Source organism: Monodelphis domestica, chromosome 7 (genome assembly GCF_027887165.1).
Source record: "Monodelphis domestica isolate mMonDom1 chromosome 7, mMonDom1.pri, whole genome shotgun sequence".
NCBI classification, from domain to species: domain Eukaryota; kingdom Metazoa; phylum Chordata; class Mammalia; order Didelphimorphia; family Didelphidae; genus Monodelphis; species Monodelphis domestica.
This window is the reverse complement of record NC_077233.1, coordinates 147,632,941-147,653,030: the sequence shown is the minus strand read 5'-3', so window position 1 is coordinate 147,653,030 and position 20,090 is coordinate 147,632,941. Positions and strand designations below refer to the sequence as shown.

Genomic DNA, 20,090 nt, shown 5'->3' with positions numbered 1-20,090 from the left:
ATAGTCTTGGGCTGGGAACATGGAAACATACTCTGGAATATCTACCTCAAATCCTTCACTGCAACATATGACCCTCTTCCCTACTCCGGCATGGTACTGATTGATGAACTCTCTTCACCCAAATTTTCCTTTTCTCCTTTATCATTTTAGGGAATTTAAACATTTCATAGCTTATGGTCAGGAATATCCAAATTTTCTTCTTGGAAATTGTTTAAAGACCATAAAATGGCCTATCACCAGAGGATACAAACCTATTTCATCTCAGTTTCTTCCTAAAAGGTTAAATACTATTAAGATTTAAAAGAAGGAGCCAGACATGAAAGAAATTTTACTTTATTACACCAAGTTCATAGAAGGCAAAAACATTCCTTTTAAAGGCTTTGTATAAGTCCAGTGTGAGCAAGACAGGTATTGGACCTACACGTGGACCTCTGTAATTGTTCTAGCCTAGTAAGCTAGCCATGGACATAGAATCAATCCAATAGCTAGGATTTTTATCAGAACTTTCCAGGTCAGTCTAACAAGACAATACAAAGAAAGAGTCATTAGCCCAAAGAAAGGCAAAGAAAGCAGAATACTGGGGTTGGGGGAGGGGTGTTACTGAAAAGCCATGTAGGTTTATGGTCCTTTAATATTGATCATTCTAATGCATTTTCAATAGGAGCTACGATGCACCATGACTTAATTTGGACAACTTCAGAGAAGTGGGGAAGAATCAGTCCATGTCCTCTGATCCTTATCCCCCATGACCCTCAATATACCCATACTATTAAGTCTTCTTGTCTTGATGAACCCACTCATCATCCTCCTGGACACCTGTCCATAATCTTACCCAGAAAAAGCCAATTAGATTCAGGAACTCTTGAATAGTACAGGGCTTTTCTCCTGCATGGCTCTTTCTCTACCCAGCTATGTTGTAACACAATAGCTTAAAAATCCCTGCAGAGAATAGGCTGATCCAGACTTCCATATCCTTTACTATTTCTCTCACTAACCTGAAACTTCCATGATGCTGTTTCCCTTTGGTTTCTGGACTACCAACTCTCTCTTTTGAACCAATTCACCAAAGTTCCCTTCCAGTGGTCATTCTTATTAGATGAAATGGTGCTGTGATCATTGTCTTGGGTTGTTCATGTTTTTCTCAAACTAAAATTAGAGCCAGTGCCTTCCAGGAAAGCTTCAGAGCCTCAAGTGGCCCAAATATTCCAGCTGTGTCTCTCTGGAGAAGGATGAGATAGAAAATATAAACTTCTTCCACTTTATCCTATTCGATTAGAGATAACAGGCACAGCAAGGGAGCCAAATCAAAATCTGGATATGTATACTGAGAGGTGTTTACTTTAGGAACAGGGAGAACTTACCACAGAATTCTTCTCTGAGGGGGTCACTACAGACTGCATTTGCTGCTCTCCCTGTTGCCCCCAGGCTCTGGAGAGGATGCAGGAATGCTTTTTCACAGCTTGAGGCTATCTCAGCTTCTCTGGACAAAATTCTCCCTACTGGCAAAGTAATTCTCTGAAGCAACTTCTTCAAAGTAGAGATCTGTCTGCTGAGACAGAGAAGACCAATTCCAAATAAAAGCTCTTCTGCTAATCTGGCTATGTCAAAACTGCAAACCATTTCTAGCCTGTATGAGTCCTCTGGTGACTCATAAGACGAGAACTTCGAGAAAAGCTTTCTCCACATTGAGAACATTTATAGGGCCTCTCTCCAGTGTGGGTTCTCAGATGTCGAATCCGATTGGAGCTGTGAGAAAAACTGTCCCCACATTCATGACAAGTATAGGGCTTCTCTCCTGTGTGGATTCTTTGATGCCTAATGAGGTTGGAGCTGTGAGAGAAGTTTTCCCCACACAGAGGACATTTATAAGGTTTTTCTCCAGTGTGTATTCTCTGGTGTCTGGTGAGATGCATACCTTGCCTGAAGCTTTTCCCACATGTCAAACATTTAAAGAGTTTCTTCTCTCCTCTCTGGGTTCCATGATTTGTGATAAATGTTGTACTGTTACTTACTGTTCCCTCACATTCAGAGAAAGGATAAAATCTCTCTCTCTCATGGGTTCTCTCATGTATGACAAGATGTGAGCTCCGAGAGAAACCTTTCCCACATTCGGAGCATTTATAGGGTCTTTCTCCTGTGTGAATTCTCTGGTGTCTAATTAGGTTAGAACTATGAGAAAAAATTTCTCCACATTCAGGGCACTTGTAGGGTTTCTCACCAGTATGGGTTCTCTGATGCCGGTGAAGGTTTGAGTTGCAAGAGAAGCTTTTCCCACACACATTACACTGATAGGGCTTCTCACCTGTATGGGTACGTTGATGTCTAGTCAAGTGTGTGTTCTGACTGAAGCTTTTCCCACACTCAAGGCACTTGTGGGCTTCTTCTCCCAGATGTACTCTATGGGGAGGAATAAAATGTGGATTCCCACCAAAAATTTCTCCACACTCTAAACCCATACAGAGTCTCTCTGTTGTATGGGTTCTCTGGTGCCTAATAAGATTTGAGTTGTTAGAGAAATTTTTTTCACACACTAGACATTTATATAGTTTCTCTCCTGGCTGAGGTTTCTTTGGTTTTATCAAATCACTGCGACCCAATGCCCAAGCTGTGGGTTTTCCCAGTTTCTCCTCTGGAGAAGGATTCCACTGTCCTGATTTTCCCTGCTCAGGACTCCAGGGAACCTCTATTTCTGAATGTCCAGAGGGTATTTCTTGAGGCTGCTCTTCCTCAAAATGTTCAGAAGAACTCTCTTCCTTGTTTTCTTTCTTCTCTTCTGTTGGAATAAAGGAAAAACCCAAAGGGTTTCATTCTGGACCACAGGGAAAGAAAGCTACTGAATAGTGTCCAATTGAGATATTCTGATTAATATAAATACATCAATCACTAGATGTCCACAAACGGCTAATTATGTTTCAATTTCCTAAAGAGTTCCCATTAAAAAGTTCAAGAAATTATGTAAAGGAAGTTCATCCCCTCCACCTCCTGAATAGATTTACCTGCCCATCAAACATTCCTGAGATAACATAGTTGCCCCAGGTTTGCGTCCCTCTATGTACTGTACGTGAATAAAAGTCAAGGCTTTGGGGCATGAGGGGGAGAACCAAGAAGAGAAGGAAGAAGGAAAAAGTAGGGAACAGAGCAGGCAGGTGAGAGGGATGGAGGAAGGGACATGCAGACTAGGGACCACGTGGTCAGGTTACTTATAGGAATGATTGTCTACCCTTTCCAATAAACCTTATAAAATATGTATCTGGGTAGAAATATTATTTCAATTCTTACAAGACACCTGATAGATTCAATTAAGGAGAATGACATTAAGCCAATTAGGACCCAGCAGATTCAATAATTAATTTTAAGGAGAGAAGTTCTTTGCCAGGCTTCATTTGTGATGTCTGCTCTTTTGGATAATGTAGAGTGGTTGGAGAGTGGGCAAGGTGTATAGAATTATTTTCTGTTAGGTAATCCATCTTCTTTTTAGTAGCAGCAAAATAGCTTTACTGTCTTAAGAGCCCAAGGAATTAATGCTTAAAGAAGCGTTGCCATTTGTGAAGCTGTTCCTTTTTATTCCTTACCTATATAAGGGATTTTGGAGATCCCTGGTTCCTTAGCACTCTGGAGATTGGGGTCCCATGGCTTTTCCTCTTGTTCTATTTGGGAGGCTGGGTCCTGACTGGGAATCTGAGATTCTGTTAAAAGAAAATACAAAATCAGTTCTTTCTTCTTACACCTTAGAATCAGTACAGAATTTGTTCAGAACTAGGATCTAAGGTACCTCTGAGAAATTGGGACTTCCCATTATATATACTAAAATCTTTTTGTTGAATTTCAACATGTACAATTTCAATATGTACAAATTAAATACCAAAGTAAAAAGAAATGACAATAAAAGCACAAAGGGAAGATGTTAAAAAAGTAGTTGAGACAAAAAATGAAGACATTATGACATTTAGTTGACAGACTAGAATTCATTTATTTACTGGTAACAGTCATATTTTGGCCAGTACTTTAAGAGCTAAATTAAAATATAAAATAACCTTAATAAGAGTGTAAATTGAAAGTGGAATAAATATGCAAAGAGGAGACAGTACAGAGAGAAAAACTCATTGTACAAAATGTAAGAAGACTGATTTTGTCTAAGGACGGCCCCCCCCCACACAAATTATCCAGGGCTCACAGCAGACAAGGTAAAAATGAATCATCCACAAGAATGCTTTTTAAAAAACAACATTAAAAGAAAACTGCCAAGATATAAAAAATTAGATTATAACATGCATAAATACAGAATGATCCCTTCATCACTGCCCAGGCCCTTAATTGGAGTGCTGTGTTCAATGCTAAACTCCACACTGAAATGAAGACCCAGATGAAAGCAATCAAAAAAAGCTAGTAACAGGCACACTAAAGAAATATGAGAAGTAATTCATTTAAAGATGCTGCTCACTTTAAGCAAAACTGACATTAAAATAGAAATGATACTTCGTTTTATTAAAGAAGTTACCATAAAATTGTTTTTAAAAGATTCCCCATCAGTACATTCAAGGTATTTATTAGTTGCAACTTTTTAATTTATTTTTATTTTTTATTTAAAAAATGTTTTATTTTACCAATTACATGTAATAAATTTCCACATAAGTTTTCCAAAGTTAAATGATCCAAATTGTTTCCTTCCTTCTCTTCCCTACCCATTCCCAGAGCTGGCAGGGAATTCAATCTAGGTTATTCATATAGTATCATGCAAAACATATTTCTATATTCTTCATTTTTGTAAGTGATTATATAAAACCAAGACCCCAAAACAAAAGCCCTAATAAACAAGTGAAAAATTGCATGCTTTGATCTGCATTCCAACTCCAACAGTTCTTTCTCTGGAAGTAGATGGCATTTTTTGTCATACATCCCTCAGAATTGTCCTGGATCATTGTATTGCTATTAGCCATAACTTTAAAGAATAAGACACACTTGTATTTAGTCTAGCTGAGATGGCTGGGAAAAGATGCAAAGAAGACACATTTTATATTTCTTCAAGTTTAGAGGAAATAGTAAATAATTTACTCACAAAAATTTCAGCTTCTCTTGTCTCTTATAACCATACATAGTAAAGAAAAGGCCAAATACAAAACCACAAAACTACTTCTCAGCAGAGTTGGGAATTGAGAATACTCTTTCCCCAAAGCCAATTGGGATGTTATAGAAATTAGAATGAACTAGGACAGAGCCACAATCTGGTGGCCTAAATTCTTTCTATTGTCAGTTCTCTCGATCTTTCCCATTTTTATTCCTAAATAATTCTAAAGAAGAACATTGGTCAAATGTCCAATAAGCAGGAAGAATTTCCCTAGCAATTAAGCATTATACAGAAGGATACAGGGATAATTTTGAAAGGTAGTTTGGCATAATGAAGAGGACTGGAATCAGGAAGAACATAGGTACAAATCCTGCCTCTGACACTTACTAGCTAGCTGTGTAGCAAAAGGACAGTTGCTTAATCTGCCTAGATATGTTTTAGCTAAAAAAAGCAATGGCTCTGAAATCAGAGAATCTCCATCAAAATTCCCTCTGTAGTAAACAACTTGTGTAGTAGACTTTAGTTCAAATTTGGCTTCAGACCCTCACTAGCTGTGTGACCCTGGGCAAGTAATTTAATTTGTCTGCTTCCGTTTTTTCTGTAAAATGGGAAAAATAATAGCACCTATCTCATAGGGTTGTCAGGAGGATGAAATGAAATATTTGCTTTGCAAACCTTGTAGTGCTCTATAAATGCCAGCTAATAGAATTCTTATATTATTATTTCCTAAGGTCACATAGATAGCAAGTAGAAGAGCCAAGATTGTAATCCATATCCTACTACTAAGGTCAGCACTCTTTCCACTACACTAGGTTGTGCCATGATACAACAGCCCAAATTAACAGCTGTCTATCTGGTCTGTAATTCCCTTGGCCTAGAAATGCTCTACTTCAGAAGTCAAATACGGTTCAGTGCTCCTAACGTCAGGCTCAGGAACCTGTATCACATAGCAGCCTCAAGCCAAAGTGCCCCCACCTTAGACTGGCTCCTCCCTCAATCTGATCTCTTCCTGCACCAGGGGGAACTTGTCAGTGATCTGGCTATGTAAGGGACAGGTACCATTGTCAGAGATCCAGAGGTTTTTATTTCCAGGTGGGAAGTTCTTACCTAATGAGACCACATTCTCATAATTCTCCTGCATGACTTCCCTGGAAAGGGCCTTCTTACTGGGCTCCTGATGCCCCCACTCTTCTTGGGAGAGGTACACTGCCACATCCTCAAAGGTCACAGGTAACTGAAAAAGCACAAAGATTCCTTCTCAACACCTATTGCGCTAAGAACCCAACTATTAAAATATAAAAGAAAAACTAGGGGCATTGAGGGCAAGATCCATATAGGAACCATGCATGGTCTATGACTGTTACATGAAGGTGACAAATGAAACAGAGAAGTAATGTCCTAATACAGAATCTCTGCATGTGGCCTGACATGGAGACCCTGAAATGATGACATTCAGGCAGTAGGAATGGAAGTTCAGGAAGAACAACAATGGGAACTGCCATATCACCTGGGACCCTGTTGTCTCTTTGTCTTCAGTGCTTTCTGCCTTTGAAGGAAGGAGAGAAACCCAGGGAGTAGATGATGCTGAAGGAGACAAATCAAAACAAATCAGAATAGCATTCTTGTTCCTATTTTGAATCTACGCTATTTACTACAAAGAGTTGATTTCTCCCCCAGTGCTCAGTTCCTGCTGAGCTGACGGTCTAGAAAGAAGAGAAATAAAGGTATACAGAGTAAATTTGTTCTAAATAGTGGTACAGGTTCCACACTGTGTTCCAATTGGTTCCAAAAACTGAAGAAATACTTCCAGAATTTCCAACAGGTCCTGTTACTCCCTTTCTCCCCATTTACTTAACCTATAACTGTCCCAAAGACAATGCTTTCCCTTTTATAAGAGATAAGGGGATCCTAGAGCAGGTCTATCCCTTCCTAAGTTGCCAAAAATTAAAAAATATATATATATATTATAGCTGTGGCCACTTGGGTCCTTGAATGAAACCTTCAGAATCCTGCCTGAGGTCAAAATGACTAGAGGAATTTGTTCCTTTTTGCAGCCCATTCCTCCCATAACCATGTGCTTTTAATGCATACCCCCCCCCTTTAGGGGAGACCATAAGTTCTTTGTGGTTACTTTTCCTAACACCCCACCCCTCACTTGGGAGTTCTCTCCCCAGATGAATTCTCTGCTCCTCACCCCTCTCCTTTAGGGGTTGGGGCCCCCCTTTAGGGCCAGGGCCCAGCAGGTCCTGAAGTCCAAGGCAAGGGCTCTGCTCAGTCTCCGATGGCTCCAGCTTGAAGTTCGGTGGTTCCTGTGTTGCTCCCAGGGGCGAGGTCTCCTCCAAAGGCACTGCCTGTCCCCGCCCATGGATTGTAACCTGGGAACCAGCCCAGATCATTCATCACCACAAAAGGGCCCAATGACAGGTAGTATCAGTACTGGATTCTGAGGGAAAATCTTTAATAGTAAACTACAGGGGGAAAACAGCTGGATGGCCCAGTGGATGGAGAGCCAGGGCCAGAGACAGGAAGTCCTGGGTTCAAATATGACCTCAGACACTTCCTAGCTGTGTGACCCTGGTCAAGTTACTCAACCCCCATTGCCTAGCCCTTACCAGTATTCTATCTTTGAACTGATACTTACTATTGATTCTAAGGCAGAAGATAAAGGTTTAAAAAAATAGTAAACTACAGGGCATATCCCATGGCCCAAGAAAGAGGAATGATTTGAAGGTTTTTTGATTCCCCAGCATACTGCAAAATCACATATATGGTAGTGAAAGAAATGCTAAGGTTGAAATAGACTTAGCCCAGTTCAAAAAGTTTCATGTTCCTTCATTGTTCTCACTCAAATGCTCCACAATCTCATTGACTGCTCCCATTCTATTATCCTCAGTAAGTCAACTGGTGTAGCCTTGAAAGCTGAGTTAGAAGTGCCAAATTTGCTTTCCAAACCAATGGACCCACTGGAAACGAGCTTTGAAAAGAGAGAGGCCAGGGCATTGATGCATGGCATAAGGGAAAGGGCAAATGATCTTAATTAAAAAAGAATTAGGTTCAAGATCCAGCTCTGTTACTTACTAGGTTGGGTAATTATAATAGAATCAGAGTCAAACTTCTCTGAACTTTAATTTCCTCATCTGTAAAACTAGACTACTTCTATATCACAAGGTTTTTGTAAGGAAGTTGCTTTAAACCTTCCTAGTCTGGCACAGAGATCTGACAGTCCACATCCAGCTTGACCTGCAGGAGTCCCTCCTTCTCCCTAGAAGATGAAGCCTGGTAGCCCCAGCTGAAGTCATCTTTCAGCTCAGGGTCTAGCCTCAGTTCAGAAGGCCCTACTCAAGATTTCCTGCCCTTCTCTTCAGATACCTTCCTGAATAGGAATATGAGAGAAAAGCCTGCTTCTTCCCCAAAACCTTAAAGTGCAATGTAAATATCAATGACTTATTGTCATTGTAATTCTAAAAAAAAAAAGTAATTCTGCTTTTCTAGGTCTGAATATGCCAAGTGGCTAATTGCAAAAAACCTCATGTTTACATAACACTTCAAGGTTTATGACTCAACAACCCTGCAATATGGGTAGTAAAAAGCATTACTTCCCTGCACACCTCCCCACATATTTTACAAATTTAGAAATAAGTTCAGAGATGTTCAAGAACTTGCCTAAGGTCACACAGCTGAATGCTAAAGCTAGGAACTCACTCCAAATCTCCTGACTCTGAAGTCTAGTGCTCATTCCATTATACTATATTGTCTCTCTCTTTCTATTAATCTGACTTCCTGGGGAAATTAAGCTGCCTTATGGCCCATTCTCTTCTACTGTCAAATATTATCTAAGAGCTCTCTCACCTGTGGCCTGCATCTTCCATGTTCTCTTTGCAATTCCTCTACTAGAGTCACTGCCTCTTCTCCATTCTGTGGATGTTGCTCCCGTACCCTGGTCTGGATGTCCCCAGGGAGGATGGTCAGAAACTGCTCTAGCACTAGCAAGTCTAGGATCTGCTCCTTGGAGTGTACCTCTGGCCTCAGCCAACGATGGCAAAGCTCCTGAAGATGGATGAATGCCTCTCGAGGTCCAGTTGCCTGTTGGTATCGGAAATGCCTGAAGCACTGGTGGGAGGTCTCAGGGTTTGTTTCAGGATTTTGAACGGAGATTTCCTGCCCCCAAGTACAGTCTTCCTCCAACTTAACTATCAGGAGCCCTTCCTGCTCCAGTGAAGCTGAAGCCTGGCAGGCCACAGCTGAAGTCATCATTCAGCTAAGGGTCTAGCCTCAGGCTCTACTCAAAGTTTCTTGCCAGTTCTCTTTGGATTGATTCCTGGGCAGGAACGCTCAAGAAAAGTCTTACTTCTCCTCAAGAGCCCTAAAGAAAGAGTGAAAATTGTAAAAAAGTGACACACAAGCTCTCTCCTTTACTCCTCTCCCAGAGTCCTTCACCACATACCAACCCACAGACCCGGCTGGGTAGACTTGAAGCGCAGGCCCCTTAAGCTGCCCTTCTTTCCTATACAGTGGAGAAGACGACGGCCTTTAACTCAAGCGCTCTGGGTCCCAAGGCTTCTTCCGAACTTCAATTTCGGAAAGGAGTAAAATAAGGATCACTAACTGACCCTGGGGTGGCGCCGGAGGAACCGAGGAGGTTTAAATGGGCTGTTATAGTTATTAACGAGCGCCCTACAGTCTTCCTTTCCCAGGGAATAGAAGAGCGCCTCCTTCGGGTTCTGGGTGCAGGGAATGGGGCGAGGGAGGCCAGCGGCAGAGCGGCCCCAGTGAGATAACCCGATCTATGGTGCCCTCCCGGGCTTCCCCCCATCAGTGGGGCCCTCCCGTGCCCTCCCGCCCTCCCCCAGGAGCAGGGAACTGCCCCTCCCACCCCAGCTTTCCCCTTCCCCCTTCTCCACAACGGCCCGGAGGAGGAGCCCAGGCCGCCCTCCATAGTTCTCCGTCCCACCTCGCCCCCGTACCTTCGGGACCACGACCTAGAGCAGGGAAACCAAGATATTCCCCAGAACATTGACACTTACCCACTAAGACCCGGCCCAGGAAGACCTTCAGTTCCTCGGACTCCCCCTCGGTTCCCTGGCCGGAAATCCAGCCGAGATACTAAGAAGCGCTTCAAATTCAAACAGCGCATGTTCGGGGTGAATTTCTGGAACTACATTTCCCAAAGGCTCCAGCGGCAAACAGGTTGATTCGTTTAAGCCCGACGTCTCCTTGACTGCTTGAGTGGCCAACGGAAGAGGAAGTTCGCGTAAGACCAATCAGAAAAGGCGTGCTTGAGAGTCATCTAGATGACTGGAACACGAAGGCGGGGAAAGCAGGATTTGGGTAGCAGATGGGACTGGGAGCGGGGGCATGTATAGGGGCTGGAGACGGTGAAAGCATAACAGTGTATATAAGGGAAGATGGAATAGGAAACGGATTCCGAAGTACTGGCTGGCGACTGCAATTAGGGGACGCAGGGGAGTTGATAAAAAGGGAGAGAAAAGGAGCCCAATCAAACTTAGGCTGAGGGACTGTAGTCTACACGTGGAATCTTTGTTGCCTCACTAGGGAAAATGTTTGCCTTCTCACTTTATGCCTGATGGTGAGGGTTTCTGTAGTCTCTTTTCTCGGTACCTTCCGTAGTCGCCAGTGTGTTTTGTAGTTAAAAAGAAAAATCTTTATTCGTGGCCTATTGCAGCGGATGCCGAGGCTGGATGAGGACTCCTTTCAGATAGATAAGAGAAATGTAGGTCGTTGGGTGGTGAATACAGCAGAACTTTTTTGTTCAAGATAGGGTTCGGGCGTAAGGCACCCTGCGGACTCCTCTTCTTAAGAGAGCAGGCAGGTAGGTGTATTATATAGGATTATCAAGGTATGTGTTTTCAGCTGTGTAACGGAGAAACCTGGCTATTGTAACTCATCTGTGGACATTTTTCTTAAGGCGCATGCGAGAGCTTTGTGACTAGGATGCTGCGCATGCACCTCACCTACTCCCCCTATCAATACAAATAATACTGCAATGAGCAAAAGGTTACAAGCGGGCTTTTAATTTACTCTCTTGGGCATGCGCGGAGTGGGGATTTCACTTGGTCCCATTGTGTTCATTAGGGCTCTCAGGTATTGGTTGTCCCAGGGGAACCGCCGTTTCTCATCAGACCTGTGATTTGACTGGTGTAAGGTACTCTAGATGAGAGGAATTTTTCTACCTATCCTTTGTTTCCTGCTCAACGAAGTTGGTCTTACTGGAGTTGACTTGGGGACATTGAGAGGTTAAGCTCGCCAAAGGCAGTAACAAACCTGGTCCTCTAGCAGCTATTGGGAGGGAAGGAGGAAAGTAAAATATACAAAAGCAAATACAAAGTAATTGCAGGCGTGGAAGAATTCTAATAATTGGGGAGAATGGAGAAAGGCCTCATATTGAAGGTAGAAGCTGAACTGTTCTTTGAAGGAATGAAAGGAGATGGAGGTAAGACGGGTAGGACCTCTTATATGGAGACAGGAGACCTTTATGTTTTATATGAGGGGATGCCATTTTGACAAGAACAGAGAATATGTGGAGGTGAATAAGATGAAAAAGATAGGAACAGAGATGGGATCTGGGTGGTAGAGGGCTTTAAGCTGAAAAATTAGGATTTTATGTTAGAGGCAAAAGGCAATCCTGGAAGACTTTTTAGCAGAGGGTGACATGTCAGATCTATGTTTTAGGGATTTTGGTCTGAAAATTCTGCAGATGAATTGGAAAAGGGAGAGACCAGAGGCAGAGAAACCAATTAGAAGACTCAAGTATGTAGACTCAAGTAGTAAGTGATAAGGCCCTCAACTAGGGCACTGGCTGTGAGTAGAAAGAAGACAGATACAGGATAGTGTAATGATATTAATGAAAAGACATCCAATCAATACATCAACCATAAACATTTATTAAACTTCTACTCTCTGCCAGGCACTATGCTAAGCACTAGCAAGCCCCTATCCTCAAGAAGCTTAACACTCATAATGAGAGTTTACAATTTTATATAACTGATTGGATATGGAGGTTGAGGGAAAAGAGTGAAGCATGATTACAAGTTTACAAACTTAGAGATGTTTGAAGTGCCAACATCAATAAAGATGGTTGAAGTGCCAACAGATTTGACAAAGCTTGGAGTAGGGATAGGTTTTGGAAAAAATATCATTTCAGTTTGAATATGTTTGGTTTGTGTTGTCTGCTGGACATACAGGTAAAGATGTCGAGCAGGCAGTTAATAATGCAAGCCCAGAGTTTAGGAGAGGGATTAAGTCTGGATTTACAAATATGGGAGTCATCCATATAGAGATAATATGATGAGATAAGTAAGGGAGAGGATGCAGCAGAAAGAAATAAAAGAACCTTGGGAGACATCTCCACTTAGTGGGCAGAAGAATGATTATCCAGGAGACTTAAAAGGATAAACAGACTAGTAGGAGAAATGAAAGAGAGCAGTGCTATAGCAGCCAAGAAAGGAAGTGAAGGAAAGATTACGAAGAAGGCACTTTTGACAGTATCAAAAGCTGCAGAGGTCTAGTAAAATAAGGACTGAGAAAAGACTTGGATATAGCAACTGAGATATTGGTAATCTAGAAAAAGGCATTGTCTGGCTGTTGATGGGTCCAGAACCTAGATTGCAAAGGATTCAGAAGTGAGTTTGAGAACTGAATAGAAAGTAAAATGCAAACAACTGGAGTCTTTAGAAAGGTAAATGTTTTCATCCAATGGAAAGGAATATATATTGTTGATATTTACATTCTAATAGAAAAAAGTATACTCAGAATATATTGTTTTCCAGGGTCATAGATAAAATTAAGTATTGAAAAGATAATACTGTGATTAGATTCGAACCAGAAATGCAGAGTTGGTTTAATATTTTTTTTAAACCTATAAGCACAATTGACCATATTAATAACAAAATAATTTTTAAACTATGTGATTATATCATAGTTGCCAAAAAAGCTTTTGACAAATTTTAATATCTGTTTCTGTTAAAAATAGCAGAAAGAAGGGGCAGCTGGGTAGCTCAGTGAATTGAGAACCAGGCCTAGAGACGGGAGGTCCTAGGTTCAAATGTGGCCTCAGCCACTTCCTAGCTGTGTGACCCTGGGCAAGTCACTTGACTCCCATTGCCTAGCCCTTACCACTCTTCTGCCTTGGAGCCAATACACAGTATTGGCTCCAAGACAGAAGGTAAGGATTTAAAAAAAATAATAACAGAAAGAGTGGAAATAAAGACTTTTCCTAAACATAGGAAGTAGTATCTATCTAATGGGGCTGCTAGGTGGCTTAGTGGATAGAATGTCAGGCCTGGAGTCAAGACTTATCTTAGTTGAGATTGGGCCTCACTTACTAGCTGGATGACCCTGGGCAAATCACTTAACCCTCTTTGCCAAAGTTTCCTCATATGTAAAATGAGCTGGAGAAGGAAATGGCAAATCACTCCAATTTCTTTGCCAAGGAAACCCAAAATGGGGACACAAAGAGCTAGACACGACTGAAAATGACTGAACAGTACAGTGGAAGATGGGTACCTGAAGAGAAAGATTAGCGAGGAAGATAAGAGAAAGGTGCTAGAAAAGTGCCAAGAGTTTATTTCTTGGCTTGATGCCAACCAGTTGGCTGAGAAAGAAGAGTTTGAGTATAATAGGAAGGAGCTGGAGCAGGAGTGTAAGTAATCCTATCTTTAAAGATTAGGAAGTGGGGTTTCTCCTGGGGGAAGTTGTAGGGCTGAGTCCTAGCATTCAAACTCTGGAACAGCCCCTACTAGTGAAGAGGTAGATTAAATGTACTTTCTCTTTTATCACTGAACTACATTATACTTCTGAAATTTTGAGAATTTGGGGAGACTTTGCTTCCATTATGATTTCCCTCTTTCAAACCCCCTACGATGTCTGTACAGTCATTATAAAATGTAATGTCCTTTTAATTAGTGGAGGTTTTTTCCCCAAACTCAGGAATATGTCTCCCTTGCTTAGGTCTTGCTGTGCAATACACTTTTTCATAACTCAATTATTTTCTATTTTTATTTCAGAAGTTAATAGCTTAGAAAATAAGAAAAGTAAACTATCAAAATTTTTTAAAATGATAACAACATCTCAAACCAAAATTATATATAATGGAGTAAAGCTAGAGGCCTTTCCAGTAAAATCAGGGGTAAGGCAAAGTTGTCCATTATCACCACTATCACCTAATAGATTCCTAGAAATGCTAGCTATGGACTTAGGATAAGAAAAAGAAATTGTAGAGCAGCTAAGTAGCACAGTGGATAGCATGCTAGGCCTGGAGTTGGGAGGTCCTGGGTTCAAATTTGACCTCAGATACTTCCTAGCTATATGTGATCTAGGCAAGTCACTTAACCCTAATTGCCTAGCCCTTACCGCTTTTCTGTGTTGGAACTGTAAGGGTTTTACACTAACTGTAAGGAAAAAGTAAGGGTTAAAAAAAAAATAGAATTTATCAAGTGGAAACCAATGATTCCATGAGACATCAAGAAACACTAAAACAAAGTCAAAAGTAATTAAAAATAGAAGAAAATGTAAAATATCTCATTGGAAAAACAACAGTCCTGCAAAACAGAACCAATAGAGATAATTTAAGAATTATTGGAATATCTGAAAGCCATGATAGAAAAAAAGAGCTTAGATATCATCTTTCAAGAAAAATGTAAAAAGATGGAAATGAGAGGGTCTACTATTACCATATCTCAAACTATACAACAAAGCAGTAATCAAAAAGTTTTTGTACTGGTTACAGAATAGGTCAACAAGCAGAATAGAACATACAAAAATATGACATACAAAAGCAAACAAACTAGTGGCAGAGCCTTTGATGAACCCAACGATTCCAACTGCTGAGGTATACTTAATGAACAAAAATTGCTAGGAAACCGAACTGGTAGAATAGTGGGATCACTATATAATAAGATTCATTCCAAATGTTTACATGACATAAATAAAGGTCATGTCACAAAAAAAAAAATTAGAGGAGCCAGAAAACAAATATCTTTTCCACCTGTGAGTAGGAAAGGAGTTCATGTTAAAAAAAGTTTGAGGGGGTCGTAGATGATAAAACGTTCATTACTTAACAATTTTTAACTGTGCAAACATCTAATTGTGTTAAAATTAGAAGGCAAATAATGGGGGAAAGTCTTTGTAGAATATTTCTTTAATAGTCTCATATCTCTTCCACAAAATGACTAATATGGAAAATGTTTTAATTGATTTACAATCTATTAGATTGCTTACCATTGTAACCGCGAAAATGTGGGTTTCAGGACTGCGAATTGCCAAAACCGTAAAGATAATTTTTAGTGTCTTGATTTAAATCAAAAATAAGTGGTTGCAATGGGAAAAATTTCCAAATATGAAAATACCCAAGTCAGCTGGGGTTTATGGAGATTTAAATTAATACAAATTAAGGAAAGGGAGAGAGAGAGTAGAGAGTAAATAGTATGAAGGGCCTAGGCCAAAAGCCTTAAGAGAGACTAGTCAGTCTTTTATCACTCACCACAAGATTTGTCCCAAGCAAAACTCTAGTCCTTCACTGAAATCCTCAACTCCTGAACTGAGTTCATAGACCCAGCTCCTTCAAACTAACTCCAAACTCCAACTAAGTTCAGAGAGCCAACTCCTTTTAAAGAGAAATTTCTCTCATGTTGTCTTCCCTAAATTTTCACATCTACCAATCACAGTAAACATTTTCCCCAGGACTGATCATTCTTAGTTCACATCTTCTTTTGTTATCACCTTCTCTGATTAGATTATATCTTCTAAGTATTTCACATCTCTTTGCTAAGCTTGCCCTTTGTAAATTGCTTGACCTTTTAGTGATTAATTTAATCTTTATAGGTACTTAGTACCCTTTTGTATTAGATCTAAAAATAGACCTAGCTTAGGTTTTTTGCTTCACTATAAGTATGAGTTGGGGACTTTTCATTGTTCAGTAAGGAGTTCACAACTTTATCTTCCCCTAAAGTATGCCTAAGTATAGGTGGAGTAATGTTAAAGTTCTCAATACATTCCTGACCAAGTACCTGCATTGTTTAAAATGGGGAATAGCTTTAACCAAATCTTCTAAGATAGAGTCTGAGCAGTTTTTAAGATTCACACCATCTTAGGGAGGAGGAAGGGAAGAAGAGAGGGAGAAGAATTTAGAACTCAATGTAAAAAAAATGTTAAAGAAAATAATGGTCTCATTAATAAGATTTTTAAGAGTGCAGACAGCTTTCAAAGGAAGAAATCCAAGATGCCACAAACCATATGAAAAATAGCTGCAAATCATGAATAGAGAAATGTAAGTTAAAGTAATTCTGATATTACACTTCATACCCATCAGATTATCAAAGACAACAAAAATGGAAGAAGAAATTAGGGGCTATGGGAAAATATACGTTAAAACTCTGTTGATGGAACTATTAATAAGTCCAGACATTCTAGAAAGTAATTCAGAATTATGTATACTTTTTTACTGAGACATACTACTACTGGCATATACTCCAAAAAGATCAAAGAAAGAGGAAAAAGACTAATATACACCAAAATATTGTAGCAAATCTTTTTGTTGTGGCAAAGAACTAGAAACCAAAGGAGTTTCCTATTGGGAAATAAATTATGGTATATGAATAAAAGTGCATATCATTGTGCCATAGAAAATGACAAAAGGTAGTAAATAGATTATTCTTTGAAGGGGTCTAAGGATTGCCTAAAGTAGAGATGAGGAGGAACATTCCAGACAGATAAAGCTGGAATACCTTGTATGAAGTGATGCACACTGTTTTGGGCATTTATTATTTGTGCATTAACTAGAACCATTTATTCAATAAAATTATAAAGAAAAACAACTTTGACAGACTCTAGAATTTTGGTGAATGCAATGAACAACTACAATTCCAGCAGATTAATGATGAAGCACATTCACCACCATAAGTAGAAAGGTGATGGACTCAAGACTCAGAATGAGACATACAACTCCTTACATGCCCACTGTGGGAATTTGTTTTGCTTAAAAAGAAAAGCAATGAGACAAGTAATTTGATGTACAGCCCTTTTTCTTTCCTACTCCATATAAGGAAATGCCTATTTTATTTGGTGTTAAGTTCAAAATAAAAATAAATTTATAAAGGAATGGGATGAAGGAGGAGGCCATGAGTTATAGCCATATCTAGGATTTTGGCAATGAAAAGGGAGGAAAAAGAGGATTGTGACAAATGAGGTGCAGGCTGGATATGTTTTGGGTATGTATCTCAGATGATTCGTAGAGTTCTGCTTTCTTATACATTATTCAAACTGCCTCCTTTCTGTAAGCCTATTGAGGCAGGCTGAAACTTTATTATTTCGTAAGGAAGAGATTTTCAGGCGTTCCTGTTAGCCATCTGCCCAGATAAAAAGGCATTTTAAAATGACTGTGCAAGAAGGAAATCCTCACCAATCTGGCTGAAGTCTTGATTTAGGGGCAAAATGAAAACTTTAAATTAATGGAGAATCTCCTGGTTCCACCCTGACCCCCATATCTGGGGAATTTCCTAACTCAATCTGATCCTCTATTTCAATGACAGACTCCCGTAGTCATATAAAACCAGAGAAATTGCTAAGTGTTCTCTTCTAGAACTCTTCAATCAATAGTCCTCATTTACCTTCTCACTTTTTTGGAGTATCTGAGGGAAAAGTTAATACCCCCTGCTCCTGAATATCCTGCAAGAGAGTGGGGAGAAGTGTATTCAGGATCTCAGCTCTGAACCTTGACATTAAGACAGGAAGATAAGGGCTGTAGGGGGAGAGGTTGATCTCCTCTGCTTTGACTCACCTGTACTTTTCAACATCTGATGGTTTCCAGCTCTCTGGGCCTAATCTCTGTTCAGGCCCCTGCACTTGCTCCTGATTAAGACCTATCACCGTGCCCGATTTCACTCATAGGGTTTCTTTCACCACCTTGCAGATTATCCCCACTTCTAACTTTCAGATTTGACCTCTCTTCTATCCACATCCAGAGGAAGAATTGTTGGAGTGAAGAACAACTGCTTGGTCACCTGGGTTGATGGTGATATGATTAGGGATATAGACTCTAAATGATCACCCTAGTGCAAATATCAATAATATGGAAATAGGTCTTGATTGATGACACATGTAAAACCCAGTGGAATTGCTCATTGGCTACAGGAGGGGGGTGGGAGGAGGGGAGAGAAAAAACATGAATCATGTAACCATGGGAAAATATTCTAAATTAATTAAATAAAAATTTTTAAGTAAAAAAAATCCTTGTCTGGGTCTCACCAACAGGCTCAAAATAAAATTCCTATCTTTCCCCCATAAACATGCTCTTCCTTGGCTTTATATTATCTTTTGCCCTTAATATATAATCTGTTACCAAGTTTTATCTTAAGTATTACATATAATCCATTACCACATCTTTCCCATCTTCTCTGTTCCCACTAATATCACCCTAGTTTGAATTTTCATTACCCTCTGCTTGAACTACTGTAGTAGCCTCACAGGTCTCCATTTTCTGCCCTCTTTAATCCATCTTCCCAATTCCTGCCACAGTAACTGTTCTTATGCTATGATCATGCCCCTCCTCAGCCCAAAAATCTTCAGGCTCCCTACTACTGATTAAAATGTAAACTTGTTTGCCTGGTTTTCAAAGACCTTGAAGTCTAGTAATTGGTACCACCCTATCTTTTTTTTTTTAAACCCTTACCTTCTGTCTTGGAATCAATACTGTGTATTGGTTCCAAGGTAGAAGAATGGGGGTCAAGTGACTTGCCCAGGGTCACACAGCTGGGAAGTGTCTGAGGTCCGATTTGAACCCAGAACCTCCCATCTTAAGGCCTGGCTCAATCCACTGAGCTACCCAGCTGCACCCTACCACCTTATCCTTCAAACCTTCTTTTGTTATTCTCTTTAATGCCAAACTATGATCCTGCCTACCTGTCTTTCTTCATGCCATCCACCATGTGCAGAATCTTTTCCTTGTTAAATTCTTGCCTCTTCTTTAAAACCTAACTTAAATGGCACCTTTCCATGAAGCTTTTCTCATTCCCCTACTTAGTGATGTCCTTCCCTCTCAGATGTTAGTAGTACTATACTGTACTTGAGTTTTGCAACTCTTGGCCCCAGAAGCAGGTTAGAACATCATCTCCATTTACTAGTTATTGAAATCTGACAGGTTTTGTGTTTTGTTTGTTTTTTTTTTAATTGAGTCTGTTTTCTCTAAAAATTTAGGGCTGAATTAAGATTGGGTAGCTCGGTTTATTATATCTCTGGACATGGTGTGTGGAAGACCTGAGTTCAAATATAGGCTCGGGCACTAACCGTGCCCGTGTCACTTTTAATTTGTTTGCCTCAGTTTTCTGAGATAGGGATTATAGTACCTATTTTATAGGGTTGTTGTAAACATCATATGAGATGCACCACGGTGCCTTTATAGCTATTAGTTATAAATTCTGCCTCAGACACTTGTGTGAACTTCGGAAAGTCGCTTGATTTCTCTTTGCTTCAAATTTCTTATTTATAAAATGAAAGGGTTGGACTAGCGTCTTCTAGTTCTGTAATTTGGCCAGCTGAATTTCGATGTCTCTAAAGTCCCGCCCAGCTACAAATACTGTGATCCTAATTGGCCAACTGCAGAGAAGAAGAAGAAGGTCTTTCCCTTATTGGATGATCTCGGGTTAGGAGTGGGGAGAAATCCTTCGTGCTTATTGGGTAGAACCAGAAAGGGAAGAAATCCATCGAGTTCTCTGGTTTGAATTGGGAGAAGGGGAGACGACGTTCAAGACTATTGGCTCACAGGGAAAGGGAGCCTGCAGCGCGGAGTCTTCCGGGAGATGTAGTCCCGCTGAATCTGGGCACGTATGCCTTGGGCGATGAGCAGCTGTTCCCTTTGGACGCTAGGGGACCGAATTTCCCCTTATTATATCCCCCAAACCCTAGATATTGGAACATTCTCTGCTTTCATTCTCGGTTTCGTCTCCCGGATTCTTTCTGGCCCCCGATCGGTTTTAAGGAAACGAGATAAAGGGCAAAGTGCTGGGAAGACAAC

At 40.4% G+C, this 20,090-nt stretch overlaps 1 protein-coding gene across 4 annotated transcripts; it reads right to left on the bottom strand.

The window, feature by feature from the left end:
* Positions 1-317: 317 nt before the first annotated feature.
* ZNF263 (zinc finger protein 263) lies at positions 318-14,564 on the bottom strand. Of its 4 annotated transcripts, XR_470280.3 has the most exons (8): positions 10,090-14,564; positions 8,915-9,428; positions 7,260-7,440; positions 6,573-6,649; positions 6,173-6,299; positions 3,573-3,686; positions 1,362-2,773; positions 318-1,219 (listed from the first exon to the last, which is right to left on the bottom strand). XR_470280.3 is itself a non-coding variant. In XM_007499101.3 (7 exons), exons 2-7 carry the CDS (start codon positions 9,317-9,319, stop codon positions 1,623-1,625), a joined length of 2,055 nt encoding a protein of 684 aa, XP_007499163.1. In that variant the 5' UTR covers positions 9,320-9,428; positions 10,090-14,564; the 3' UTR covers positions 318-1,622. The 4 variants fall into 4 exon arrangements, 3 of the variants coding, with proteins under 3 accessions (XP_007499163.1, XP_007499164.1, XP_007499165.1); XM_007499101.3 differs by having other exon boundaries at positions 318-2,773; XM_007499102.3 differs by having other exon boundaries at positions 318-2,773; positions 9,083-9,428.
* Positions 14,565-20,090: the final 5,526 nt, after the last annotated feature.

Bases quoted from the DNA above. Each gene is read 5' to 3' on its own strand.
- ZNF263 (XM_007499101.3), bottom strand. From the start codon at position 9,319: ATGATGACTTCAGCTGTGGCCTGCCAGGCTTCAGCTTCACTGGAGCAG. The intron at 7,441-8,914 runs GTGAGAGAGCTC...GCTGGTTCCCAG, and splicing joins ATGGAAGATGCAGGCCACAG to GTTACAATCCATGGGCGGGG. The intron at 2,774-3,572 runs GTAAGGAATAAA...TTATTCCAACAG, and splicing joins CTCCAAAATCCCTTATATAG to AAGAGAAGAAAGAAAACAAG.